Source organism: Manacus candei, unplaced genomic scaffold (assembly GCF_025592945.1).
Source record: "Manacus candei isolate 608988 ecotype Guabito, Panama unplaced genomic scaffold, ASM2559294v1 h1tg000067l, whole genome shotgun sequence".
NCBI lineage: Eukaryota > Metazoa > Chordata > Aves > Passeriformes > Pipridae > Manacus > Manacus candei.
Genome location: NW_026138115.1, coordinates 14,231,101 through 14,258,293, shown reverse-complemented (window position 1 = coordinate 14,258,293; position 27,193 = coordinate 14,231,101). Strand labels below are relative to the sequence as shown.

The 27,193-nt window shown below is 35.6% G+C and overlaps 1 protein-coding gene across 9 annotated transcripts in view; it reads left to right on the top strand.

The window, feature by feature from the left end:
* Positions 1 to 22,666, top strand: part of AKAP6 (A-kinase anchoring protein 6) — a 275,069-nt gene extending 252,403 nt beyond the window's left edge. For 5 of the 9 annotated variants that reach the window (XM_051806225.1, XM_051806228.1, XM_051806229.1 and 2 more), the window contains 2 exons: positions 13,013 to 16,467; positions 21,536 to 22,666. In XM_051806225.1, the coding sequence (XP_051662185.1) occupies positions 13,013 to 16,426 (3,414 nt within the window). In that variant the 3' untranslated portion in view covers positions 16,427 to 16,467; positions 21,536 to 22,666. Of the gene's footprint in view, positions 1 to 13,012; positions 16,468 to 16,734; positions 19,566 to 21,535 lie in introns of those variants that run through there. The other 4 variants (XM_051806232.1, XM_051806233.1, XM_051806231.1 and 1 more) reach the window with 4 other exon arrangements.
* The last annotated feature ends 4,527 nt before the right edge of the window (positions 22,667 to 27,193 follow it).

Sequence of the window (27,193 nt, the reverse complement as noted above, 5' to 3'; positions counted from 1 at the left end):
GACCTGGGTGGTCACCTGCAGTGGTAGACTCTTAAAGTGTATAGAAAGAAAAAAAGAAATACATTTAAGTCTTTCAGCAGAGGGCTCTACTCCATCCTCAAGAGTCTGCAAAACTGACTCCACAAACTAAGGCAGCCTTATCTCCCTATTTCACAATCTGAGTTAAACCATAGTAAGCCTGAGCTCTCCCTCTGGAGGAGTTTGGAAAGTAAAGGTGCTTACTACTAACATTCTTCACGTGTAGTAGGGATAATTATAGAACAGGCTGTGCAGCCTCTTTCAGTGCAGTTTACTTTTGCTCCAGAAAGTGAACCACCTAAAGCAGAAAGAGTAGCTCAGCATTCTTGTTCTTTTAGTCCTATACTCTGCACTGAAACTTACAGATATAAAATATTTCCTGCTGATGTTGGTGGTGTCTATTATATATGAATTTTTAGTGTGTATGATAATGAAACCTACTAGAACCTTTCTTGTAGCTTGTTCAACCACAGTCCTATAGTAGCAAGTTTCAATCACCATCCACCTCAACTGGATTCAACATACATTAAGACGCATATTTCTGTTCTGCAACTCCTTGCTCATCTGCAGACACATTTAGTTTCTTTGACCTTTCCAGGATACCCAGCAAATTTTAAGATGAGAAATGAAATTTACTTTTTATTGTTGGCATGAGCATAGGAAAATAAATTATATTGAACAAAAAAAAGACAATGAAAGCAACATAAATTAAGCATATATTTCCCAGTATTATTTTTAACCCAAATATGGATGCTTAATTATGCATAACTACTCTCCACAACTCATCCTACAGTGAAAAACTGACTTCAATTATTCAAGGTAGAAAATATCAGGATTACAGTGTTATAAGACTGCGTAACTGGTGTTAGAATTAACTCAAAGCATAGGGTCTGAATTGGGTATAAAATACTGTGACTGCATTAATGTTTTTTAGTAGCATCCTGTGAGCAGTCAGTTTCAGTGACTGACAAGTCTTAAAGTCACAGATACTTTGAATATTTTTCTCTGTTATGCTGTATTATTTTAGAGGAAAAATTACATAAACTTGCTGGCTCAATGCCACAAATTTTTGTATATACATCTACATATACATTTATATTTTAAAAGAACTAATTCTTTGGATTTCTTCTGTATTCTTTTTCTGGTTAGTTCAGTTTTAAATTGTTCAAATGTATAAATACAGAGAGAGGGGAAATTGATGTTTTTTGGATTGGCTTAAGCATTTTAACTATTATATCTCGTGAACTTTCAAGGCTGGACGGTGGTGCTGCGTTACCCAGTAAGAAGTTGGAAATATTTTCTTTTGGGAATATACAACCTTTCTGCATTTATCCATGCAGCCCAAAGATACTTCTGGTCCTCAACTATCTATGACTCTGTATTTCAGACTGGTGCCATTTTAGAGTTGGGTGAGAGAATTTCATAGCAGGTAAAAAGTTGGTAATATATCTCTGCTGATCTGATTTTTTTTAATGGTTGATATTTACAAACCCCCAATTGATTTCGAATGCCAGTGAGGTCTTCAAAGTGCCAGTTTATCACATGGCTCTGTAATTCAACATATGATCATGGAAACTCCGTCATATCTCTTGTGTAATTGCATTTGACCTGATGGTGGCATATCCAATATTCTTAATTTCTTTGCTTTTGTAGGTAACTAGAATATTAGTAAATCAGCTTGCCCCGATTGTTTAAAATAAGTATTCTACAAGTAATTAGTAGAATTCACATTTTGAGATGGGAGAATTCAGTCCTATAAAAGCTAGAAATCTGAGATTTATAACTTTATATTGGGAAATGTGTACACCACAGTAACAGGTTTAGGCCTTTATAGCATGGTGGCATATTTTCTACCAACCATCTGTCAATCTATTAATCTTGTTCTTCTGTGCCACAGATTACCAGTGGGTAAAGCACTTTTACACATCTTTGATAAAGAGACATCCCTGCTTCTGAAACATACATTCGAACTATAACATGAGTAAATTCTTCAACTGAATTCTCAGGAATATTCAGTTTTAGTAGGAAAATAAGTAATATTCAGAAATTGGAAATCTGATGTTTCCAATGCATGTAGGTGCTGAAAGAACTGTCAAACACCATTTAAGTGGCACAAATACCTCATTAAAAAAAGAAAAGGTAAAATGGTTAGTTTTTTTTTTTTTTTCTTATTTAGGCACTTAAGTATAGAGTCAGATAATTAAAAGTGCTCAGCAGACACTGACTCGCATTGCAGTGCATTGTGTTCTGATTACAGTCAGTGTTTTATTTAGATGCCTAATATCCACTAATCATAAACTCATGATTCGGGCTGGTATTGCTTGAAAAATTAGAGTTCAGGGAAATACGAAAGTCACAAACTTGTGATTTTTTAATTAATTTCATGACTAGTTGTTCTGCATCTCTAATGACTCCAGTTCTGCAAGGAATTGTGAGTGTAATTTAAGCTGATTTTCAGGTATGTTGTTTCAAGAGTTCTCAAACAAAATAGCTTTTAGAAAAAGAGTAAGAAACCTTTTTTTCTGACAAGTTGTACAGCAGTTATTTCCATCTTGCAAGGGCCTTCCATATTGGATGATAGCACCACAATCCTCATACCGCTATGGAAATGTATTTGCAGGATCTTCAGGAAGTATATGCATAATCAGTATATTATTGTTCACTATTATAGGATATTCCAGGAGCTGCATCAGCTCTAAGCAGAAAGGAACACAATTAAAAATTATTTTAAAATTGCATGAAAATAAATGAGGTACAATTATTTACTCTTTTTTCTTAACGCACCAAAGGTACCCAAAGAAATTATCAGGCAGGAGATTTAAAACCATCAAAAGAGAATACTGTTTTCATGCATTACATAATAAAAATGAAATTTGTTCCTACAGGATGTGGTGGATAGAAAAAATACAAATGAGTTCAGTAAGTAATTAGACAAATTAATGGGGGAGACATCAATTAATACTTATTAAATTCCAACTCTGAGAGTCCTCACAGGCTTTCTTAAATTTGGGATGGCAGCTTCTATATCCTTCTATATTTTTGAAGGTTTTTAACTTTTCCATAAACCTTCACAGCTAACCACTGCAGGAGCTGGGCTCAGCTGAGTGGACTGTTGATCTCACCCAAAAAAGCAGATGCTGTATGAAAGCAAATGAACTTGCAGATTTGGAGGTCTACTTATATCATATGTATGGTAAAGAAGTTTTACAGTATGCTGAGAGTGTTTTCATTGTATTTTTTTGTTGTTTGCAAAGGCTGGGATGTGCCCTTCTTCACCAGAAGAAATCTTTCAAAAATGTGTCCACTTAACAGTTTTCCAAGATATTTCTAGCATATTTTTCTGTAAATTATACAAAAAATATAATACATACATCTACTTAGTATTTAAATATGTACATACATTTATGTCAGAAATGTTATAATATACATTAAATAATAAAATTTAAATCATGAGGAATGATGATCCTAATTTCATGTCTCTGTATATATAGGCCATTTGGGTCATCGTTGTAGCTCTAATCCATATCCTGTTCTTCATGTCTGGTGTGTGCAGTAATATGTAAATGACCTAGCCAGCTGCATTAAGCAGTGTTTGTGTATTCTGTTTCTTTTGGCATAGCATATAACTGAATTTCTGCCAAAAATGTGACTGCTTCAGTAGAAAGAAGTTTTGAAAGGAAACATATATCATAAGTCTTTACTCTGTGAAACAGTAAATTCAAAAGAAATTTTCTCTTCATAAAAATATATATAAAATAATGAGTTTGTAAAATACAATGACCAACAGAATCTTTTTAGAACACTGTTTTCATTGGCTTTGTAAATAAGAATACAATACTAAGAGGCAGTGATTTTTTAATACGTGGGAAGGGCAACTGAAACTGGTGAAATGTGAAAACAGAAAGTTGAAGAGAAATTATTTTAAAATGGCATATTAATCTCCCCTAACACATAGCATCTAAGTGCATTTAAATTTAGAAAGCAGTGACGTTTAACTGTTAAAAAATGGCATTAATGATGCGTAGAGCTATCTACTTATGCTGGCAGTCCTTTCAGTCTTCCAGTCTGACACTTCCTTTTTTATCCAGCCAGCTAATTTCCCCTCTTTTGTGAGGAGTAACTGTTTTCACACTAGTGCTTACCCACCAAGGCTCCTCATTGTTTCATGGTTAATTATCTTCTTGAGCTTCACCTTCTCAAGTGAAGGAAGAAAGACTGGGCCTCCCCACAGCTGTAATGGAAGCTAGGTTTTAGAGATTCACTTTATGAATAAATGCAGTCTCTGATCCACAAACATAATAAATGAATTCCTAAGCTTTATGGAGTCACAGTTCATCCAACAGGTTTACTGAAAAATTCAGAAAGACTCTTTATTCTAAACATCCTTTTTAATTTTTAAAAGGGGAGAACTATTGTTTCAATGTGAAACTAAGTACCATAAACTTCCAAAATTTCTAAGCATTACACAAAAGGTTCATGTCAAACATTCAGTTTCAGTACAAACGTGAGCTCCTGCATGAAAGACTTTGGACTCTTTACTGCTTATTAACAATAGTTCTACTAATAATGTTAATACTAATAACCTGTGCCCCTCAGTTATTGCACCAACTTGTAAACTCTTTGAATTCATTGGGCCTTTTGTGCCTCACCAGCGCTAAAAATTGGCGTTGTGGATAGACTTAAATCTTCAGTTTATGTTTCAATTTGAACCCAAGTTTAAACTGTGTAACATTTAAAATAAACTCTACTGTAACAGAAGAAAGTTTAATAATGGCAAATAGTGATTTTATAATGGTGAGCTACTCCCCATTGTAATTTTGTACTCAGTCAAACTAAGGCAGGTAAATATATAATATAACAAGATATAGTTGTTACTTTGTCTTCTTTGAAGTGAATTTCTACAAAGTATGCTTATATTAAATAATTTCCCAAGTGACCAAACAAAAATGTGCACATAATACCAGTACTTGAGACATTACACAGGACCTATTCAATTAACTAGCTTAAACTGAAAATTCCATTCCTTTTTTTTTCCAGCCAGCTCCAGAGCTGTGTTAGCATCTAGAGAAAGCTATAAACATAATGACTTGCCAGAGATGGAGACAAGAAAAAAATCTGGTACTTCAAGGATGAGATGATCTCAGTGAGAGCTCTGCCCTGCCTAAAGATCTCTTATATTTGGAGATGAGGCCAGTGTTTCTATATTGCAACGCTTGAAAAGCAACTTTTCTTAGATATGGACTTGTAATGGCAAGGAGCAGTTGCACTGTTGTAGTCTCAAGGTGCTTACCATTGTAATTTTGATTCATCACCAGAACTCTCTGCCATTTATTGACAACTGTGGTGTTTAACTTAACACTTGGAAATCCACAGTTAGGTAGACTGTGCAAGTACTTATAATATGCAGTATTCTTCTAGCCTTTGACTTAACAATACCTGCTTATTAACTTCCCCCTAGTCAATATCCCAAATTTACAGATGGTGAATCAATGACTTCAGGAAGTGCCTGCACTGAGATTACAAAGGAATTGCGTTGAAAATTTAAATAAGGGGGAAAAGAGTCTGTTCTCTTTGATAACGTGAATTAGGCTAAATTTGGTGGTCTCTCAACTGATTCAGGAGGAGAAGAAACTGATGATAGAGACAGATATTTTTCATGCAGTCCTGTTATTCATAAATAATAGATAAAGTCTCCCTTTCCAGTACACAGGAAGAATTTTTATTTAGAAATTCAAGCCTCTTTCTTCCAACCCTTAGTGAGAAAACTTTCTTTCTAGGTTTCTTTTAAGGTCGAGTTCCCAAGGACTTATGTCCTGCTCTTTTGTACCTTATATCTATCTGTTTTTGTAGTGACTCTCACTCTTTAGTGTTTTTCACAAACACTCATTTCTGTTGAAACAAAGCTCTTAAAAGTGCTGTGATTCCAGGTGTCCTGATGTGCCTGTTGTAGGTTGGAGATGACTACTGTGTCTACTAAGTCCATTTGTAGTGTCCACTGAGTTGTTCTGGTTTAACTGAGAGTACACCGTTAAAGCACTACCAGTTCCAACGTAAATGATACTATATTTAAAGTATTCTTAATCAGTATGCAGACCTCTTAACTAGTACAAGGACAAGGGAATAGTGATTTTATTGTGCTACTGTAGCTTTGCTAATACAACTTTGCTCAAGAGCATCTAACTGCAGTTGATTTGCCATCAATACATGTGTTCCACATATTTCCTGGTTTTCATGGATATTTTGTCTTAACCAGTCAAATTCTGAAACTTGGCATGGATGAACTCCCACCGACTTGCATGGGCATGTATCTGGGGTAGATTGCAAGGATTTGTTCTGTTCTGAACTAGGTGTGCATGGCAACATTTTGGGTTTAGATAAAGCTAGGAATGTTTTTCTAAGAGTTTCTCAAAGGGCTTGTGCTGGATTCTTGAACAAAGAAAATCATATATTTCTCTGAAGTAAAGGTGAGATCGAAATGACATTCAAGGGCAAAAAATCCTGTCATGTAACCTCTTGACAGATGAAAAGAAAGCTACAAAGCAGTAAAAACAACAGTCAGTAAAATATGCCATGTAGCCAGGCTTTGTCATCCCAAAAAAAAGAAAAAAAAAAGCCCAAATACATAATTTGGAATATAGATCTGGGATTGTAAACCTTTTTGGATGACAATATTATTCAGTATAAAAATGTTATAGATGATCTTCTTCTTTCTAGTAACATTTAAGAGGCTTCTTCAGCAAATGAGAACCAGAGATGTTAGAAAGCCATATGAGAATATGGTGGTAAAAAACGAGGCCACTGCTTCCATAGAGGATGGAAAACAGATAATGGGTGGAGCATTAGCAGTGATACTCTGGACACAGTGAAGGGACTGAACTTGTTGAGTCCTTGCTTTTGTCTTGATCTGTGATAGAAGTTAGTTCCCACAGGCCTTCTACTGACATGGCTCACCTTCTGTTTCAGCCTGGCTGGTACACATCGTCTAGAGTGTGATGGAGCAGCTGGAGCCTTGCACTCTTTCTTTTGCCCATCTGGTAGTGCAAGAAGCTTAACAGGGAAGTTAAAAACCCTCATAAGACTCATGAGCAGGCACGACTGACCCCAGGGTGTTACCTAGAATTATCAAGTGACATTTAAATAGCAAAAGAATGCTTAGAGAACAACCAATTTCTCTGACTTTTAAACCACTTGGGCATCCTCTTAACATGTCACTGCAGTTATTTTATCTGTTGCTTAGAAGATTTACCCACAAAGCAGCTCTTATGATAAAGAAAATTATCTGGTTTAAAACCTGTAATTGAAATACTATTCTCTAGACTGTTATTTCTGAGCATTATCAGAGAACTTCAAACATCATCATAAAGACTTGAGCAATGGTGGAACCTGAGTTGTTCTCAGCTTGCACTGAGACCCTCGCAGGTGACATCTGTGACTGCAGAGAGCAGAGGCAAAGTCAGTGTCCTTCCTATGGTACAGGAATCTGTCCATATGACCACCCGTGTAGGACCCTGGCACTAGCCATAAGCATACGTGAACCCTAACAGAGAAAGAGTTCTGCATGTGCAGGACTGAGGGTATAATTTCATCAAGAGAGGCAATAATATTTGTAAAATGCAGTAAGAGATTATGATCTGTGATAAATCATGCTGCTTCCATATATTCTGAGATTATATTGTAATGTATAGGTCACTTCAGTATTATGCACAGGGAATATTATGTGTACGCTCATGCTTTTGCATATTAAAACATTGATGTTGGGAAATGGGGATAGTTTTTTTGATGACTGTGATATAGAGAACACCATTCAGAAAATGAGCTCAAGTGAGGCTAAGGTGAAGTGGTACTGTACACATGACTATTTCCCTCAGAAGTACTTGGCATGCTTGCATTTTTCAAAAGACAAAATCATGTTTGTCTTCCTTGAATGTGCATGCATTCCTGGAGGCGGGGGATGGTTTTCTTTCTTTCTTTTTCTTTTTCCCCTGGCCCCTAAGTGCAGTTGAGTTTGGATAATTTGGCCACAGCAACTGAAGGAGAAGTTGCAGGGAGGGAGGAACAGAGTTTTTATTTATTACCGTAAAAAGTCTTTTTTTTCATGTTAATTCCTTTAAAAAATATAATAGTATGTAGGGGTTACATTACAGGCCTGTTTCACCAACATAAAGTATCTGCACTGGAGTAGCACATGCAAATGAAGCTGAAACAGAAAATCATTGTTTAATATAATTTGCTTAAAAACAAAGTGCAAAACTATCCATATTTTAGTAAAGGATACAAATGAAAAAGTGCATTTTTTGCACTTTTCCTGAAAGAGTACTGGGGCTGAGGAAATGTCTTTATTTGGCTTAATAACTTTATTTCTTCCCATTAACATTGTCAGCAGATTAACTGCTTAGCCGTTAAACACCAACTCTACAAGCATTTAAGTGCACCCCTAGCTATGCTCACATGAGTTATCCCACTGAAATGAGAATGCTGTCCTGAGCAAAATAGTTCAGGGTTCAAAGTAGGAATAGCTAAACACCTTAGCGCAGCATTTTCAAATACCTTAAAATTAATTTAACCTTTCACTCTTCTGAGTCTATAATTTAATTGATTATTTGCAGTAAATGCTTCCTAATGTTTATCTAGTGGTAATATTTAAAAAATAGGAATCTGCCTAATATTGTGCATCTTTTGGTTTTTATTACACTGTTGGGTTGGGTTTTTTTTGCTTTCTTGGTCAAAACTATTTGCCTTTTCTTACTGTGAACCATGTGACCATCAAGATCTTCTCTAGATGTAGTGGTATTTAGTGACTTTATAAGATAGAGCCACTCTGACCTACTTTAAAAGTAGCCATTTTGTAGAAAAATTGTATATACATTTATACTCACACACTGTTGCACATATTAAAAACAAGTTTCTAAATTCTGGGAAATTTAGTGCAATCAGTTACACTGGCTGGTATCCAATGAGTTTTTGCCAGACAGTGTGGTACCTTTGCAACATACTTTGTCACAGACTTCAGCAAGGCCAGGACTTAAGAGTAAGCATATGGGGCTCGCCCTATTGAAATCTGAAGCTCTGTAGGACACTCAAAGATTCTCTTTAAATATAGTCTGTCTTACATGTGGAGATCAGCATTTCTGTCTGTGATAGACCTCTTTCTTGTTGGATATTTGCAGTTCAAGAAAGGATCATAGAATGATAGAATGGCCTGGGTTGAAAGGGATCTTAACCATCACCTTGTTCCAACTCCCCTGCCATGGACTGGAACACCTTTCACTAGGCCGAGTTGCTCAAATACCTTGAACCAGGCAACATCATTTGGAGTGCAATTGCAAACTCTGTAGGAAAACCACATTCTTTATTAAGTGAAACAGAATAAAAAACTTGATTCAGCTCTTTAAAAAGTAAAGTTTTCCCCATTGGAAATGACAGTGGATTTATTTGCTTTGTGTAAAAGATACATTGTGCAATACTATACAGTTCTTTCAAATGAAAAACAAAGCAGGAGAAACAACATCATTTTTTCCCAGTAAAGTGAGTAAACAGAATCCATCTCCGATACCATTCAATACTTATGATGTTGTGCCCTCCTCTGTATAACACCAAGTAAAGGATCAGTTTGGCAAATTTTAAACACTCTACTGGCAAGACCTAATAATCTATTACTATCATAATAGCTCTAATTATTCAGCACTGACCATCCTGAAAAGAGACATCTGATAAAAATAGTCCTTAGAGATTCCTGCTTTTTACGTTGCTGTTACTGTCAGTGCAAACACAGGCTGGAGTGACACCACCTTCCATTTTTCACTCCAGAGATTTATTCAAGAGGCAATGGTGTACTCTCTCCAACAACTGCCTCAAAGTCTAAAGCCTCTTTCTTATTTGAGCAGTTCACTAAATTTTGTAAAAAAAGAAGGCAAAAATATACACCCCTATTAAAAATGCCAAATACATAAAGTTTGTGACTTAAGCCAGGTGATTTGCTTCAGTTAGAACTTGGGAAGGGCTACCAATGGAGCTGATAACCACTAAAGTTTTACTTCAAGGGATATGATGCTTTTAACAACAGTAGTGATTCACTAATATCAGTTCAGTCAGTTCCTTGGAGAGAGAAAGCTATGTTGGTAAAATGACTGTTTTAGTTAGTCTTTTCAAGCATAACTAACAATCAAAAGTAAAATAAATAAATAAAATAAAATCCCTTACCATCATAGCTTTGCCCGCAAAACTGAGTGTATACCAGGCATCAGAAAAGCATGTGCATTTGAAGAACAAAAAAGTAGGCTTTGAAGTGGGGAGCACTCAGTGAAGATGAATGGGCTGAGGTCACGACTCTAAATGTTTTATTGTTTTAGTCCATCAGCCTTGCTGAACAAACACGGCAGCCAAGTGCTGATTTACAGGGGGAAGGTTATCTTCCTGACCAATAAGGACCAAATGTTTTGTTTTGAGAAACAAAATCAGATTCTATGGAACATAAAATCCTTGGAACCTGCTGCTGAATTCCTGCCTTCAGTAATTTCTTCTTGCAGCTGGCAGAAGCTTAAAACAGTAAAATTGTGCAGTTTAGGAAACTTTCCACAGCAATGTCTTCCTAATGTTGAGTTCTACAGAGTCATAAAACATGCCATAGAGAAAATTAGTCATTTTATCTGATTTTATTTTAATCTAACAGGTTTTCAAATTAACTTTATTATTGTAATTCTCTTACATTTTACTTGCAGGTTGGTTAAGGGTCAGCTGCACGTGGGAGACTAAGAACCAACCAAGAGCCATTATGAAAACACAGTAAATGCAAATCCAAATAAGAATTTCTGAACTCCGCAATGTATAGAACTGCTCTGATAGCCATAGTTTTCCAGCAAATGGGTGTTTTCCTGGGAATTTAACATTAGCCAGTGTCTCACGGGGGTAAAAAAGGACTGTACTCTATAAAACCTTTGGGGTAGGTAGATCCACAAAGAGACTCTAGCCTTCAGCATTAGACATGACAGATTCACAAAATACCAAAGGCCTCCCTACCTGCTAAGGAGGAAAAATTCTTTGGCACCTGTATTTCTGCCCGTTATTATACCTTAACACAGCTGCAGTACTCAGAGACCTACATTACAGCTAAGCCCAATGAAGTATGAGGACACAGATTCATCTTACAGGGAGAGTGCCCTGCTTTATCAAATAAATTAATAATCGTATCACCCTGCTGAATGGTGGATAGCTACTCTGCCCAGTTTGGAGAAAATAATTCTTCCTGATGTCATTTGATTGTTTTAGCCTTTGGTTTACTGGACATACCAGAATGGTATAGCCTTGTGTCTTGTATAGAAATAATGCCACCTATACCTGTAATTAGTCACTCAGCAGACGTTTGGACCTACCTGTGCCTGTTGCTGTTCAAATGTGCTGAACACAGCACTGCAGGAAAAAATTTTCCTCATCTATCTATGACTGAATTAATATTTAAATTGACACAGGAGAAGCAGGTTTCTTCTCAGAATGGCATGTAGGTAAGGTTTTTTCTGAGAGAATGATAACCTGGCTCATGTCTCTTATGCTCAGGCTGACAAAGTGTCCCATGACCAAAATCAGTGTCCTAACTTTTGAGCTTTTGGAGAACATCCCATGATTTCTCACACAAGGGCTGAGCAGCTTTAGTTCCTACTTCAAAGAGAGTTTCCAGCTGAGAATCGAAGTCAGAGATACGTGCCTTTCCCTGCACAATTAATCTCGTCCGAGTCTTGATGAATCTAAGTCAGTAACTAAGTTGTGCACAACTGCACTTTGTTGGACTAAAGCCTCATTTTATCTGTTTTTATTTCAGTTACTTTATGTTTTTTTTGTTATTTGCTGTTGCTGTATGGCAGGATATCAATGCTGTATTTGAGAAACAACACTTGGTCAAAGAAAACTAAACAGAGAAAAAGATAAGAGTTGAAAGGGGTTTTTTTGAAAAAAGTGCTTGTGTGATAATTGTTCAGCTGTTCAGATTGTTTAAACTAAACAATTCTGCATTAGTCAACAGTTCTATTACAAGACGAGGTATAAGCATAGCCTTCTCTAAAATGTAGGCTTCCCAATAAATAGAAAAATAAAGTGAAATTTATTTGCTTTCAGGGCCCACTTCAGTCTTATTTGAAGAGTTTAAGGTGATTTGGTGCTGTTGGCCACTTGACATCATATTTCAGTGAGCAAAGCTGTCAAGGTGTTCTTCCTCTCCCACATTTTTAGAAGGAATAATTCTTGTTACTATATGTTCTGAGTAATAATAACAAATATTACTAGAAAGTTACAAAAGTCTTTAAAAAAGCAAATTAAGTTTAGCTCAATTATTTATTTACCAGAGAAAGGTATCAGGACACAATATTTGACATTTTTGTAGTATTTGATTAGACTGATTGATTTTCAGCTGAAGATATTTACATTCATTAGTCCTACTTACTGATCACTAGTACTGCCTTTCTTAGTAAGTAATGAATAAATAGAAACTTTAACAAAAACTCATCAAGTCTTGTGTTTTAAGGATGACAACACAAAAGGTTGTTAGAAACATTTCAAAAATCCTTTAATAAATCCTTTATATCTTTTAAACTTTAGCTAGTTAAGAGACATTTTCATATATCCAACATAATTGCATGTTTTTTACTAACACGCTCCTATGTGATTCTGCAGAATGGTTAAAACTTATTACATATAGACTAAGCACAATTAAAGTCTATTAAAGAAAAGTCAAATTTCTGTATTATATTTTGACAGCAAATAGGAAAAAAGTGAGAAGACTAAGAAATCATGCAAAATGCAATAGGTTTAATTTTAATTGATTGTTTTAATGGCACACACAAACATAATAAAATTAACTGATAACATAACAAAATTAACATAACAAAATTACTGATCATTGTTCCAAAAATGTACTTTACTCCTATTAACTTACTTGTGTGATTTCAGTGGAAGCATTTAAAGTACAGCTGTAAATATTTTTAATCTTTGACTTTTTCTTTTGCAGGAGCCTCTGAATGTTATTGATCCCAGTTTGATGGATCTAAACGGTCCGAGTGAAGATGCACTAGAATGGGATGAAACTGACATAAGCAATAAGCTGATCAGTATTCATGAAGACTTAAGCGATCCTGATCAGGAGCTCAAGAAGGATGACCTAAACCAGAAACCTGCTTCAGGAGAATGTGGTGATAATGATGTGAATGAAGACGAAAGTATCAGTAGTCGTGGAAGTCCTCTTTATTGTTCCAACATTACTTCCCCTCCAAATCCTCATGTCTATCAGGTCTATAGTCTTCATAATATTGAATTATCAGAAAAAAACCACATACCTTTTTTGAAAAAAACATCCAGACTCTCCAATGTAACACAGTCTAACATTTTAAACAAAAGTCTTAGTAAAGACTCATCATTTTCATCTACCAAATCCCTGCCAGATCTAATAGGGGGGACCACACTGACAAAACCTTATAACTATATATATCAGAGTGGAAACATAAGCAGGCATTCTGAGAGTGAGAGTGGGATAGTGAGTGAATGTGATACAGAAACTACAAATAATTCAGAAATTTTTTTGCTAAATGATATTGAAAGCACTCAGAGTAATCCTGAAATTGGGCATGTGGAAAATCAAGTGGATGATGTAATACATCAAAAAATAAAGCAAGATGAAGAAGACCATGCTAGTCTCTCAGACGATTTCCAGTTGGCACCTTCTGCATGTTGTGGAAGTGAAAATGGTGAGGATCTGGACAGCATTACCATGTCTAACCCCGTTTCTCTAGAAGAATTGCAAGGAAAACATGACGTGTTTACATTTTATGATTACTCATATCTTCAAGGCTCCAAATTCAAATTACCGGTGATAATGAAACAATCACAAATTGAAAAAACACATACAGAGGGTAGTTTGTTTAATGACATTTGTTTTGATAAAATGCCTGGTAACTCTGAACATAAGTCTGTAGACTCACAACCAGATGAGTTTATTCATGACCATACTCTGGCAAGTATTTGTGGAGAATCAGATCCCAATTGCTGTAAATCTGCAGAAACTGTAAGAAAATTAACTGTTACAGAGAATACAAGACTGGTTTCAGCTTTATCTCGTAGTTCTTCATTAGAATCTCTGTCTGTAGTGGGGGATTTATTCAGCTCAGGTATTTTTAAAAGTGGAGATGGTCTTCAGCGAAGTACCTCTTTGGAGAGCTGGCTGACTTCCTACAAAAGCAACGAAGATCTTTTTAGTCATCATGGCTCAGGAGACATAAGTGCAAGCAGTGATTCCGTTGGAGAGCTCAGTAAAAGGACATTAGATCTTTTGAATCGCTTAGAGAATATCCAGAGTCCTTCAGATCAAAAGATAAAGCGCAGCATCTCTGATATAACACTCCAAAGTAGCTCTCAAAAAATGTCTTTTACTGGACAGCTGTCTCTAGATGTTGCATCTTCGATCAATGAAGATTCAGCAGCTTCTCTCACTGAACTCAGCAGCAGCGAGGATCTTTCTCTCTGCTCTGAAGACATTGTACTGCACAGAAATAAAATACCAGATTCGAATGCATCATTTAGAAAACATCTTAATAGGTCTGTAGCTGATGAGAGCGATGTCAATGTCAGCATGATTGTTAACGTCTCCTGCACTTCTGCTTGTACTGATGATGAAGATGACAGTGATTTGCTTTCAAGTTCCACTCTTACCTTAACTGAGGAAGAGCTAGGTATCAAAGATGAAGATGACGACTCCAGTATAGCAACTGATGAGGATATTTATGAAGAATGCAATTTAATTTCAGGACTTGATTATATAAAAAATGAACTCCAAACCTGGATTAGACCAAAATTTTCTTTGACAAGGGAGAAAAGAAAAAGTAACCTCTGTGATGAAATTCAGCACAGTAAAGAAGTTAGTAACGAGACATCTAAAGCCACAGATACATTAAGCATTGAAACACTATTGAATGGTTCAGTACAGAAAATGTCAGAAAATAATGGCAATAGTAAGAATATACCATGTGATCATGAAAAAGGGACAAAGAGTCACCCAATGAAAGACATCTCCCAGGTTGTGAAGGATCAGCTTGTGGATGATATGGAGAATGGCAATGTTGAAAATACTCTTGGCAGTCAAAAGGAAGGTGTTGTTAAAATAGCGGCAACACCCAAAACTCATGCATCTCTTGATGTTAGAGAAGCTGAAAATGAAGGTTGTGTCTGTGAAGCATTTACAGACAGTTCAGATGATTCACGTATGGACAGTAAAGAGACTATTCAGGGATTCAGAAACCCTCCAAAAGAATGTCAAAGTCATCTTCAGCCTGATCATAACTCTGTTGCTTCCTCTCCTGCTAAAAAGCCTTGTCTTGAATCTTCCTCAGAAATTAGTTCTGTAGGCATGCAAGGTACAGCTTTACAGGCATCCTTACCTAATGGTCAACAACACAGAATAAGCATTACTGAAAAATTTGCTGATTGCTGTGTTACCTTGAAATCCAGTAAAGCAGAATGCATTTCCTCAGCCAATGGTCTTGATTTGTGCTGTAACTGTGAATCTGCTGATTTTGATAAAAAAACCATGGAGGATGGCTCAGTACACAATTTTGTGAAGGAGATAATAGACATGGCATCAACAGCTTTGAAAAGTAAGTCACAGCCTGAATGTGAGTCATCTGCTCCAGCTTCATTAGCACAGATCAAGGAAAAAGTGTTAGAACACTCTCATAGACCCATCCAGCTAAGAAAAGGGGACTTCTATTCTTACCTTTCACTTTCTTCTCATGATAGTGACTGTGGAGAGGTATTCAAATACATAGAGGAAAAGAGCAGCACTCCTGTGCCACTGGACTTCACAGATGAGAGAGAAAATATTGAATGCTTTTTTGAAGCCTGTCCTGAGGAAGAATGGGTTGAGCAGCAGCAATCCATTTCTAATGGTTCTCCTGAAGCACAAGTTGAGCAGCAGCAACCTATTTCTAACCCTGTTTCTGAAACATCTACAGAGCCACTAGGTGAAGTGACTCCAGAGTCATTAGAAGTTAAAAGTTCACCTGAAGGTAGGGATTTATCTTTTTTATGTGGGAATGACAATAATATCAATGTCCCAAATCCTAACAAACATAATGCATCAAACAATTTGAAAAATGCTGATGATTATTTGCTGATTTCAGATGGACAGACTGAAAGTTTTGAAAAGAATTCTCCAGAGCTTAGCACTAAAAAGAGTAGTACAGGGAAATCACCTGGAACTGAAGAGCACAAAGGATGTGTTGCTGCTTCTGAAGAGGCTTCAGCTATAGAGTTTCAGATAAAGCCTGGCCATTCACAGAAAAAGGACGTTTTGCATCAGAACAGAAAAACTCTTACTTGTGAAGAAAATCTCCTGAAACTTCATAAGGAAAGACATATAAATATGCACAGATAGAATGTAACCATCTCAAGGCACGTACATTATTCTAGAAACAGGTATGTACTCTACGAGTTGCACTTTTTTTTTTTTTAGCTTTTTTTAGGTTTTGGGAATTTTTTTACATTTTTGTACAATGAAAGGAGATGAACTGCCAACCAGGGCTTCTATTTCATTACAGTGCTATATCATTTGTTTTGATTACACTATAATCCTAATTTATATGCCACTAGTCAACAAATGCAGCAAATACTAATGGCTTTTTGCCCTTTGGCTTTGCATTGACGGGAGCTGCTCCCATCTGGAACAAATCTGCTATCTTGCAGAACTTGGGAATTCTTCAGAAGTAATATATCAGGCTCTTCTTCCCTCCTCAACTGAGCTGTGGAACCAGAAACAAGCTCCACTCATTGATGCTCTTCTACACAGTAAGCTGGCCTTGGGAGGGGTTCAAAAGCACTTGATGAAGCTGAACCTGCAGACCTACAAGAATTTTGGGTGCCTAGTGAGTTGGAGTTCTACAATATTTGCAGACAATACAAGAAGAATGGCTAAGCATACTGGAGAATAAAGAGATAATAAGTCATCTCTGGATGTCAGTTTACCATGATTTAAATTCAGTAGGCCATTATTAAGAACCCAATTATTACAACACAATGTTAGACCAAAAGCTGAGGTTATGATGACAAGAAATCTTTGCAGCATCATTAAAGAGTATAGTGTGGGGGTAGTGTAGAATAAAGACCTGAATACCAAAGCAGATGGAAACTCATAGCCACACAGCTTACTGCAAGCTTTGGTTCTATTTTGTGGTAAGCATTTTGAAACATAAATAAGATGGTGGAACCTAAGATGAAGAGGTGGACCTAGTCTCTTCCAAAATTTGAAAGTGGTTCAGATCTGGAGTTTCTGACCTCACATAAATGCTCAACTATTACTGCACATTTAAAAACAGAAGAAGATCTACAAAGCAACTTTTGAATCAGTTCCTAGCATGTAGCACTGCTGCTGTGAATCTCACTAGTGGTTCCATGGCAAAAGCCAGCATAGCTACATGGAATGCCATTAGTCTTTGGAAACACTCTTCTAGTAGACCACAGCCAGCATGGTAACTCCAAATGCCAATCCAATTCCAAATGCTACTGCTTGCCAGAAGCTGTAGAAAGGCTAAGCATGGGACCAGGTTTCCCTGGGAAATTCCGGAATCTCCATCCATGGAGATTTTCAAAATTTGAGTGGACATGGCCCTGAATAATCTTGTCTACCTTTGAAAATAGCCCTTCCTTGAGCAGGAGGTTGGGCCAGCTGACGTTCAAGTTTCCTTCCAACCTAAGTTATGCTATGATTCCTCAATGTTGCCAGGAGAAAAGGCTGTTATTCATCACTGCCCACTGAAACCACTATTGCTCTCCTATTGCAACTACATAGCTGTAGCAGAGTATCTCGTCCTGTTTATAGAGATTGTTTTTCTACTCTTAGGTATCTAACTCCCACATCTCCTGATTTTGCTATGGTATATTACTATGCTTTGGGCTTTTCATTTACATATATTGGTGGTTTACCCAGTATTTACACATTCACATATGTAAAAATATATCTAGCAAAGCCTTTAGGTTATGACAGCAATAGTCTACAGCTTGCCATTATCTCAACACATATCTATTTGACTAAGGCATTGCCTTGGAACCATCATAGCAAAGAGGATATTTCTGGAATGGCCTTGAAATAGGCTACCATGACCTGCTGATTGTCAATTAGGTTAATACTTGGACACATCCAAACAACCGGAGAAGCACTGGAAATCAACTAGGAATTACAAAACTCATAAATGATACAATGTATTCTAGAATCACATTAAATGGATTATATGTATATAGAAGCTTCTATTTGGAAATTGAGATGCTGACAAAAGTCTGAGGTTGATAAGTGATAATTATGTAAACATAAGCTTTCCTAAATTACTTGTTTATTAGTTTTCTTATTTTTTTTCACTTATTTTTATAATATTGATTTGAGGAAGAATACTTGCTAGAGTGAGTGTGATTTTATTCTTGTTCTCATTCTTTCACTGATGAAGATAATAACATCTTTTCAATTCATTAGTACTTCTCCTCTGAGGATCTCAAAATACTGTATAAACCTTTCCTCACTTTTCAGAACTTCATAGTTGCTTGCATGGTAGCCAGCTGTTTTTTTCATAAGACTGGGATATGACAATATGCAGTTGGTGTGAGGACACAGAGGATAGAGTTATTAATAAATGCCCCACAATGCAATAAAATGTAATGCAGAATTTGTATGCAACAATTTAATATGGTTAGGTTATAGTTTCCAATTTTTGCCCAGCAGTTGACAACTTAATTTGAAGCTAACAAACCCTTCACGCTACATCCCACTTTTTATATTTAGGAAGATACACTGGTTTCTTAACTGGTACATATAGCATTGCTTCCATGGAAATTCTGTACTGTATTATTCCCAATAGTGAAGTTTGAAATACATATAGTGTATCTCAGGCACACAAAAAATGAAAATATGAGCTGCTAGGTTTGGTTTCACTAAAGTCTGAGCTCCCTTCCCCCATTCACAAGCTTGATGTTTTAACTTCATCTCTCATGCTATGGGGAATGAATTACAGAAGCAATCTATCCTAATTTGTTAACTTATTCAAATAACAGTTATTATACTTAACTATGCTAAAGATTATCTTTTTGGTGGCAGATTGTTTATTTTTTGATGAGGCTAATTACTGATTTTCCAAAGGTAATTTACATTTATTACTAATACATCTTTTAAAATGTGACAGATAAATGTTGTTCCCATAAGTGTATTATGAAAAAAGTTACTATTTAAAAACACATTATTTAATTTGAAAGATAAATGGCAAACACCATTATTTTCCCTGTAGCACCTGTGCTGTAAGCTCATTTAAATGTGTAATTCCATGTGTAGCTGCAATACTTAGAGAAAAATAATCTATAGTATATCTGTACCTTAAAAGCATACCGAGAATTCAAAGTTGAAAAAGGCATGATTTCAAATGTAGGTTGATTTTGTACTGTTTCAGTATTTACTTTGGCTGTACAGAAGAATAAAACTAGTAGTGAATAAATATTTTTGCCAAATATTGCAATGCTGTTATTTAGTAGTGTGCTACCAAAAAAAAAGTAAAAGTAAAAAAAGACCATTGTGGGAAAATTGTAACAATTATATAGGCAGGCTCAAAAATATCTCTGTCAGCACTGACTAGTCTCTTAGATAAGCCAACACGGAGATCTTCAACAGAGGTGCTCATAAAACTATGCTGATTTTATTTCTCAATGAGGGGTCACCTTGAAAGAACCATCTTTCTGTACGTGAAATCAGGTGATCTTCTGCTGTCACTGGGACCTATGACTCACCAATGGGGTGGGAATTTTTAGTTACATATTCAATATGCATAGATATCAATACATTAAGGAGGTTTATGTGTTCTGTCCAAAGTTTTTTCTGGAGGACACCTTAGAATTCTATACGTAATCTGTTAGTTCCTACAAGTCCAAAAGCTATTTCCTTCCTTCTGTAATTTAAGTTTTAACTTAATTTAGGGAAAATATCATTTACTTGGACTAAGAAACCTAAATTGATTTTATCTGACGGTGCTGCAATGTTAGCTAGAATATCCTGCCACTCACCATTACCAGGAGAAACCCAGGACTGGTGCCCAGAAAGCCTGACTGTTATTTCCTGCTCAGCAATAGATTTTTTTTTATGACTTATTCCTTCCTTGTCTGAGTTTCTTTAGCAGAAAAAGAATAAGAATAATGATCCATGGGACCTATGAAGCATGATTTACTTACTTAAAAATATTTTGAGATCCACAGATAAAAGATGGTACATAAATGCAAAAGACTGTTAATTATTTACTGCAGGAGAAAAATAATATGCAAGTTTACACAATAGTTAATATGTAATAATTTACTTTTAGAGACTGGAACTACCAGAATAATCTAAATCTTTGCTTATCCTTTATTTCCTGGAAGTTTTTATAGGGAAGTAAATACTATGAAGTTTCTTTATAGAATTTAAAACAGTCTGACTTTTTTAGCTCCTTACAGTAGATGACTTTAAAAAAATCTAAAAAAACAGATAGTCTTGTATTGTCTGTGAATTACATAATTTTTGAAAAACTTGTCATAATCCATCAGTGAGACTTTTCTTAGTCTAGATATGTGCAACTCATGCCAGAGTTGTAGATACCTTTTGATACAATCTTCCTCTTTATTCAGATCAGCTCTTCATTAATATCTAAACAAACTGTTGAGCTTTTACTATTTTCAAGTAAGTGTATTTCTCATCTAAATGGGGAGGGTGGTGGTCAGTTGCAGCCAAGAAGATCAAAGAAGAAGGTCACTGGATAGATCCAGATATTCCTGCTTAACTTGGAAGGCACATAATGCATGTCTGGAGTGCCTCTTAGGAAATGCCTGTGAGATGTGCTTTGCACTAATCTTTGAGCTGTATTCTGACAGTTATTTCTTCATAATCCTCATCATAAGCCTGTGCTCTTTGCTGAATAGTTTAACCCTATATTCTGAGCTGGATAATTCTATAGTATGCAAATTTGGCTCATCACTGGTACTAGAAGTGTCTAAATAGTTATTTGCAATTTAAAAATGCAGTTCTATTCACGAGTACTTATGTGACAATCCTTTCCTCTTCATTGAAATTTTATTATATATGTTTGCACAAATATTAAAATAATTGATGGGTAGATCTTTTTGTTGCTTAACTTTTGAAAATTTCTTTGTTTTCATTGATTGGTGCACTTCTGAGTGTGCTGAAGGTAAGTTCACAGGTAAGGATGAGAACAGGATCCAGGGAAAAAGTCAAATGTGATGAATACTCTAGTTTCTTTAGAAACAAAGTGTTTATGAAAATCAATGAGTTTTCTACATCAGTTCATTTTTTACACCAACTTGTACCTCAGGCTGTTAAAAGTCATTGTTTGCCTACTGTATGCTTCTGCATTAAAGGCTCTGGCTTATGACCATTTAATGACTATCTATGATTGTTCTGGAAGACCTATGTTTTGCAAATAAAACTTCATTTTCTGTAACCTACTATTACTTTTTTGTTTCCTTTTAGAAACTGGGCTGCAATTCAGGTGCAGGTTCATCCTGTAAACCCTGGGATGACCTTCAATTCCATTGTATCACTGCCTTTCATTACACTGACTCCCAAGATAAATTTTCTTTCCAAATGTGATTTGTCCATGTTGGCTTTGTGATCAGGCTGCGTATGCTAGTCCAATGTCAGTGATCATTTTGCATTGTAGCAAGGCCATTTGCTTTCATATGGATTCCTCTCCCAAGCTACCTCTAATATCCTCCCCTTCCTAAATTGGATGCTCCTCTACTACTTATCACTGATTCTGTTCTTTGAAGTTCTGCAGAATTCATGATCAGTCTGGTTCCTCTTTTCAGAATTGTACCTGTCAGTGCTCTTCTATTTTATGTATCAAATTTAATATTTATCTGTATAATGCATAAGTTTATTGAAACTATTTTACTTCTTAAGTGACGGTTTTGTTGGATTGCAGCAAAAAGAAGTCATTAGTCCTCCTGATTGAATAGGAATTAAGCAATTAAAATAAATGGCATTTTATTTATTTAATTTAAAAATTTAATCTATGCAACACTTCAAGAAACAACTACATGGTGTTGTATATTAGAAACTGTTGACATTCTACTGAATCAAGTACAATATTTTGGGTTTTTATGCTTCTTGAGGTGGTATTGAGAAAAAAAGTTTTTAAAAATGTGTGCCTTGCTGTATTTCTTATACCATTTATTAAAAAGCTGCTTTCACGGTAAAATTAGGTTGGTTTGAAAGGAGGAAATAGCAAGGTTAAGATGTGTGAATAATTTCTGTATATATGTATAACCAACTGCAAACATTGGTGTATAATGACAGTATAAAATGCTTTCATGTTTGTGATGTCCAGTGATGTGGAAATTATAAGCCTTAAAACCATTAGATTGCATGGTAATTAGAATTGGTATAATAAACATAGTTTATTGGGGAAAAAAAAGCAGAACTGGTGATCTGTTTTACCTGCGTTCCAAGAACAGAATGCTTTATCAAAATTAAGAAGAAGATGATTTTCTTTTCAAATATTTCCTAGAAATATGCAACTCCATAACTGGTGAAAATTTGTATTACTTGGCTCAGAGGTAAAGAGCTTTGTCATTAAAGATTCTGCAGGTCTTTGGGCTTAACAAGGAGACACAAACATTTAGTAATATATATAGTATTTTATAGTGGATCTTTTCTTTGTTTATCAGTAACAGTTTATAGTCCAATTCATAAAATTTCATTCATTTATATATTTATATTGAATAAGCTCTCTCCACTGTAACAATTGGCTGTTTCCATGACTTAGACTATACCTTTTAATTGTTTTTATCTTGTGCTAAAACTACATTGTGTGGCCAAAAAAAACCAGCCAGCATTCATCTCCTAAAAACACTATTAGGAAGGAATGTCAGGAAATATAAAAGACAAACAATGCCCTCTGATGCCATCTTTAATCATTCCTTTTCCAAGTATATAAATGCTTTTACAAAAAGTTTCAACATTCCTTTAAAAAATGTGCATCAGTTTGACAAACTTAGCTGTAAGCTTAGATGAACTACACTGACCGGATTATAAATTCATACAACACTGAAGGAACAGGTATTTAAAAACCCTCATGTTTTCCAAATTATTAACAGCTTCCTATTACTGCAAGAGGCAAATTATTTATCTCTCAATTTAAATTTCCACTCTGTAGCCCTAGGCAGCCTATGATGAGTGTACGGCAGCAGTAACAATTCTTATCTTAAAGTGTAAATAAGAAGAAATATTTATTATGGGAGCCTTTTGAATCTGCAGAGATTTCTGCACTTGTATATCTTGTATCATGTACAAGTCTAGCAGGTTAACCTATAATTACCTAATGTGTAACTATATAGCTAAAGATCACTTTAATATATTTTAAATATTTTTAAGATATATATAAAGTGATTCAGAATATAAGCCCTAATTTTAGGAAAATATTAACAGTGACAATTATGTTCACTTATGAGTTATCTTAACCATGATTTTTAAATGATCTTGACAGGGGAATTGGGTTAAGAATTATTCTTCTTTTCTCCCTAGAATTTTCTGGGTTATGCTGTATTTTTTTTAACTTTGTCTATAGTCATACCTTAAACTGTGATGACAGGCAAACTAATAAGTCAGAGGCTTTTCAGATCTGTCACCTCACCTGCAGAACTGCACAGAACTCCATCAATTACTTCTACTATTCTATCAGGCCATTTGCCACTATTTCACTTTTTTCCTGGGGGAAAACAGTAGCACCCTTCAAATCAAAAAACCCACATATTCATCATACAATATCTGGAATATTATATGGTTGCAACTCAAATTTCTGTGGTTCCTTTCTGAGGGATTGGAACATTTTAGTTTAACTAATAATCCCACAACTGTATTATTTGGTCTCATGAGATAAAATCATCATTTTTATGACTGTGATGCAAGACCCATCCTTATCAACAATCCCTTTTTGGCACAACTAGAAGATTTACCCATTTTTTAAGTTTTATTCTCAGAATTGACTTTGTTGTCAATAAAAATTGATTTCTAAATGAAGAGAAAACTCTGATATATATTCTACAGAATTGGTTCATGTAAATCATGCGTATGGCCAAATTGTGCTAGAACTTCTTGCAAGTGTTAGAGCTAACTTCCTAAAGGAAAGTATTGGTATAGTGTAAAATTAATGTTGATATACCAATAGTATGTCTAAGATCAGCCCATACAGAGAGTCCTGTACAGAACCCATTCCCTGATGGTGAAATTCTCGTGTGGTGTAGAAGAATGCTGCAAACTTTCTGCGGAATTTATCCCCTCCTAAAGTTCCATAGACTGCTTTTTATTCCATACACTCCCTGGCTCATGCTTGAACATCTGCAGTGTGAGGAGGCCATTTGACAGCAATGGCCCTGACACATGGATCTCCTTTTCCTGCCTGCTTCACATTCCTTCCTCAGAGGGCCAGACCTCTCCAGCTCTAGGCAAAGGGAGTGCACACTAACACCGGTGCAAAAAGACATGCCTGGGACTACAATTTAAAATGTTTTTTTGTAAGCACAGCCATGTCCCTGGACTTTCTCAGTTAATGATTTGTCTTTTTCCCAAGGTAGGTGAAAGATTTTTTTTATGGAACAGTGCCTCTGCACCATTGTTACGGTAAGAAAGTTAGATGATATCTCTATGTCTTTACAGTTTGTGCTGTTCATTGTATCCATGTGTACACATCAGCATACAAACACATACAAATATACATGAAGTATATAATATAATCATATATAAAAATATATTCATAATAATATATATCATATATATAATTCATATATATATGAGATTGTTCCTCTTTGGTTTGCAATAAACTCAAATGCAGAGTCGCTGTCAGATAGCATCTTGACCTGCCTTGGTGACAGGATACACAGATGACATAGCCTTCTATGTCACATATTTTAGTTTCATTCCAATTCCCTTGTGTTAAGGAAAACAAGATTTTTTTTGTTTTGTTTTTTTGGGGGGTTTTTTGTAGGGTTTTTTGGGGTTTTTTTTTTTGGCTTGAAGACATAGGGAACAATGTTGTAAATTTCCCTGTGCTGCAGTGCACAGTAAAGGGGTTATTAATGTTTAGGCCAGACCAAACTAATACTTGGCTCAAGACGATTAACGGGGACTGTCAAGTTCTTAGCCAAGTCAATCTCCTTCACTGACAAGTTTCTACAAACTCATTCCTAATAATAGCATCACTTTGAGAGAGATTTTGGCCAAAAAATGACATGTGATCTATTGCCTTCAGTGCTGTGTGTCTGATTTTTCGAACTCACCCTGTCTTTCATGCCTTTTCTACCAACCTGAAATGCTTACATTTTTCATATGGCTACTGTTTGCTCTGTAAATACATGCTCATCCCTGGTATTAGAAGTGTCCTTAAGGACTATACCATAAGTGAACTTGTCATCACTTAGGTCTGTGCACTGGAGGAATTCTAAGTGCTTCAGTGCTTAAAAAATGGAATTTCCTTTGCAATAGTGAGTATTATAACTTTATTTCTGGTGAGCTGGGAAATAAGCTAAGTTAAAAGTGAAGTTAAAATTGTATAAATCAGTAATTTTAAAGTACAAATACTACTGTGATACTGTAGTTATTGTCAAACTAATTCTTAAAACTTACAAGAATTACAGAATTATATCATGCTTAAAATAAATAGTATGAAAAGAACAGTTAGACAAGTAAATATTTCTACCTCTGCTTTATGTTGAGCCCATCTCTCATGGGACATTCTGGGAGTGGAAGGGAAAATTAAAACACATGGAATATTTTAAAGATTTTTCTCTTTCTTGCAATTAGTGTGAGGATGTTTTAAATGCAGCAATGATCCAGTTGTAGCATTTTCCAAGCCTTATGAGAGTGACAGGGAAAGGAAAACATATTTGACAAGATTTCAAGCAATCATGGAAAACCAGAAACCATTCTTGATGAACTTCATTTACAAAATTAAAAAAAAATCAGACTCTGGAAGAACTGATAATGAATATCAAACATATACTCCAAATCTTTTCCTTTTTTTCAGGAAGAGATATACGCTACTGGAAATAACGAGCCCTTAGACAAGGTGGTATGGCAATTTCTCATACAGGCTATGGTGCATATATACCTGAATTTCTGCTCTGTAGCTTTTGAATCAAAAGTCTGAACCCCAAATTCACTTTAGCAGGCATGGGTTCTGTTGTTTCTTCATAAGGAAGAGGAGAAAACTTGATCTGAGAAACACCTACCTCTAACAAGCTTGGAAAAGAAATTGTGGCAAGCAGATTTTAAATGATATACAATGACAGACAAAAAAAAATTATAAGTGGAAAAGAAAACAAAAAAGCAATCTTTCTGTAAATCCTAGTAGTCCTCTGCCAGTAGTCTAATCAAGAATACTCCAAGCTATGTAGGATTATTATAGTTCTATTAATTGGTCCTGACATGGTGATGTTAGACAAATCTATGCCTCTCTATAGTTTTGAATTTACTTACCTCAAAGTAGGCTTTTCAAAGGGCTGAAAGGACTATGGAAATGTCTTTTCAATGGTTAAAATGGTTGCATGAATCAAAAAAACAACACAACCCCATAGTTCTGTTGGCATGATGAGTATCTGTGCTGGCTCAGCTGATCAGTGATGCTTTTGGCCATATTTTGTAGAGGCAAAGCCTTTAAAAAGTTCTCATGCACGTAGAGCTCAGTTTTCCACTATTATTATGACTACTAAAGAAAGCTTTCTTTGTAAGGAGCTTGCTTTAAATGTGAACATAAATGTCTCTCAAACCTGTTGCTGTTCATTTTACATATTCCTGCGTCTTATCCTCTGGTCTTCGAAGCTGAACTATTCACTCATACTTATTCTTCTTGCACAACTCAGCAATTAAATGAAGGGTTTGTAACTTATGTTTGTAACAAGCAATTTACAGGTAACACTTTGAAAGGTGGGTAAGTGGCAGCAGAGCAGTAGGGGCTTGGAGTGAAGAGAAGATGGATGGAAGGAGGAATTCTAAGTGCTTCAGTGCTTTAAAAATGGAATTTCCTTTACAATAGCAAGTAGTATTACTTTATTTCTGGTGGGTGGGAGAATAAGCTAAATTAAAAGTGAAGTTAAAATTGTATAAAGCAGTAATTCTAGAATACAGATATTA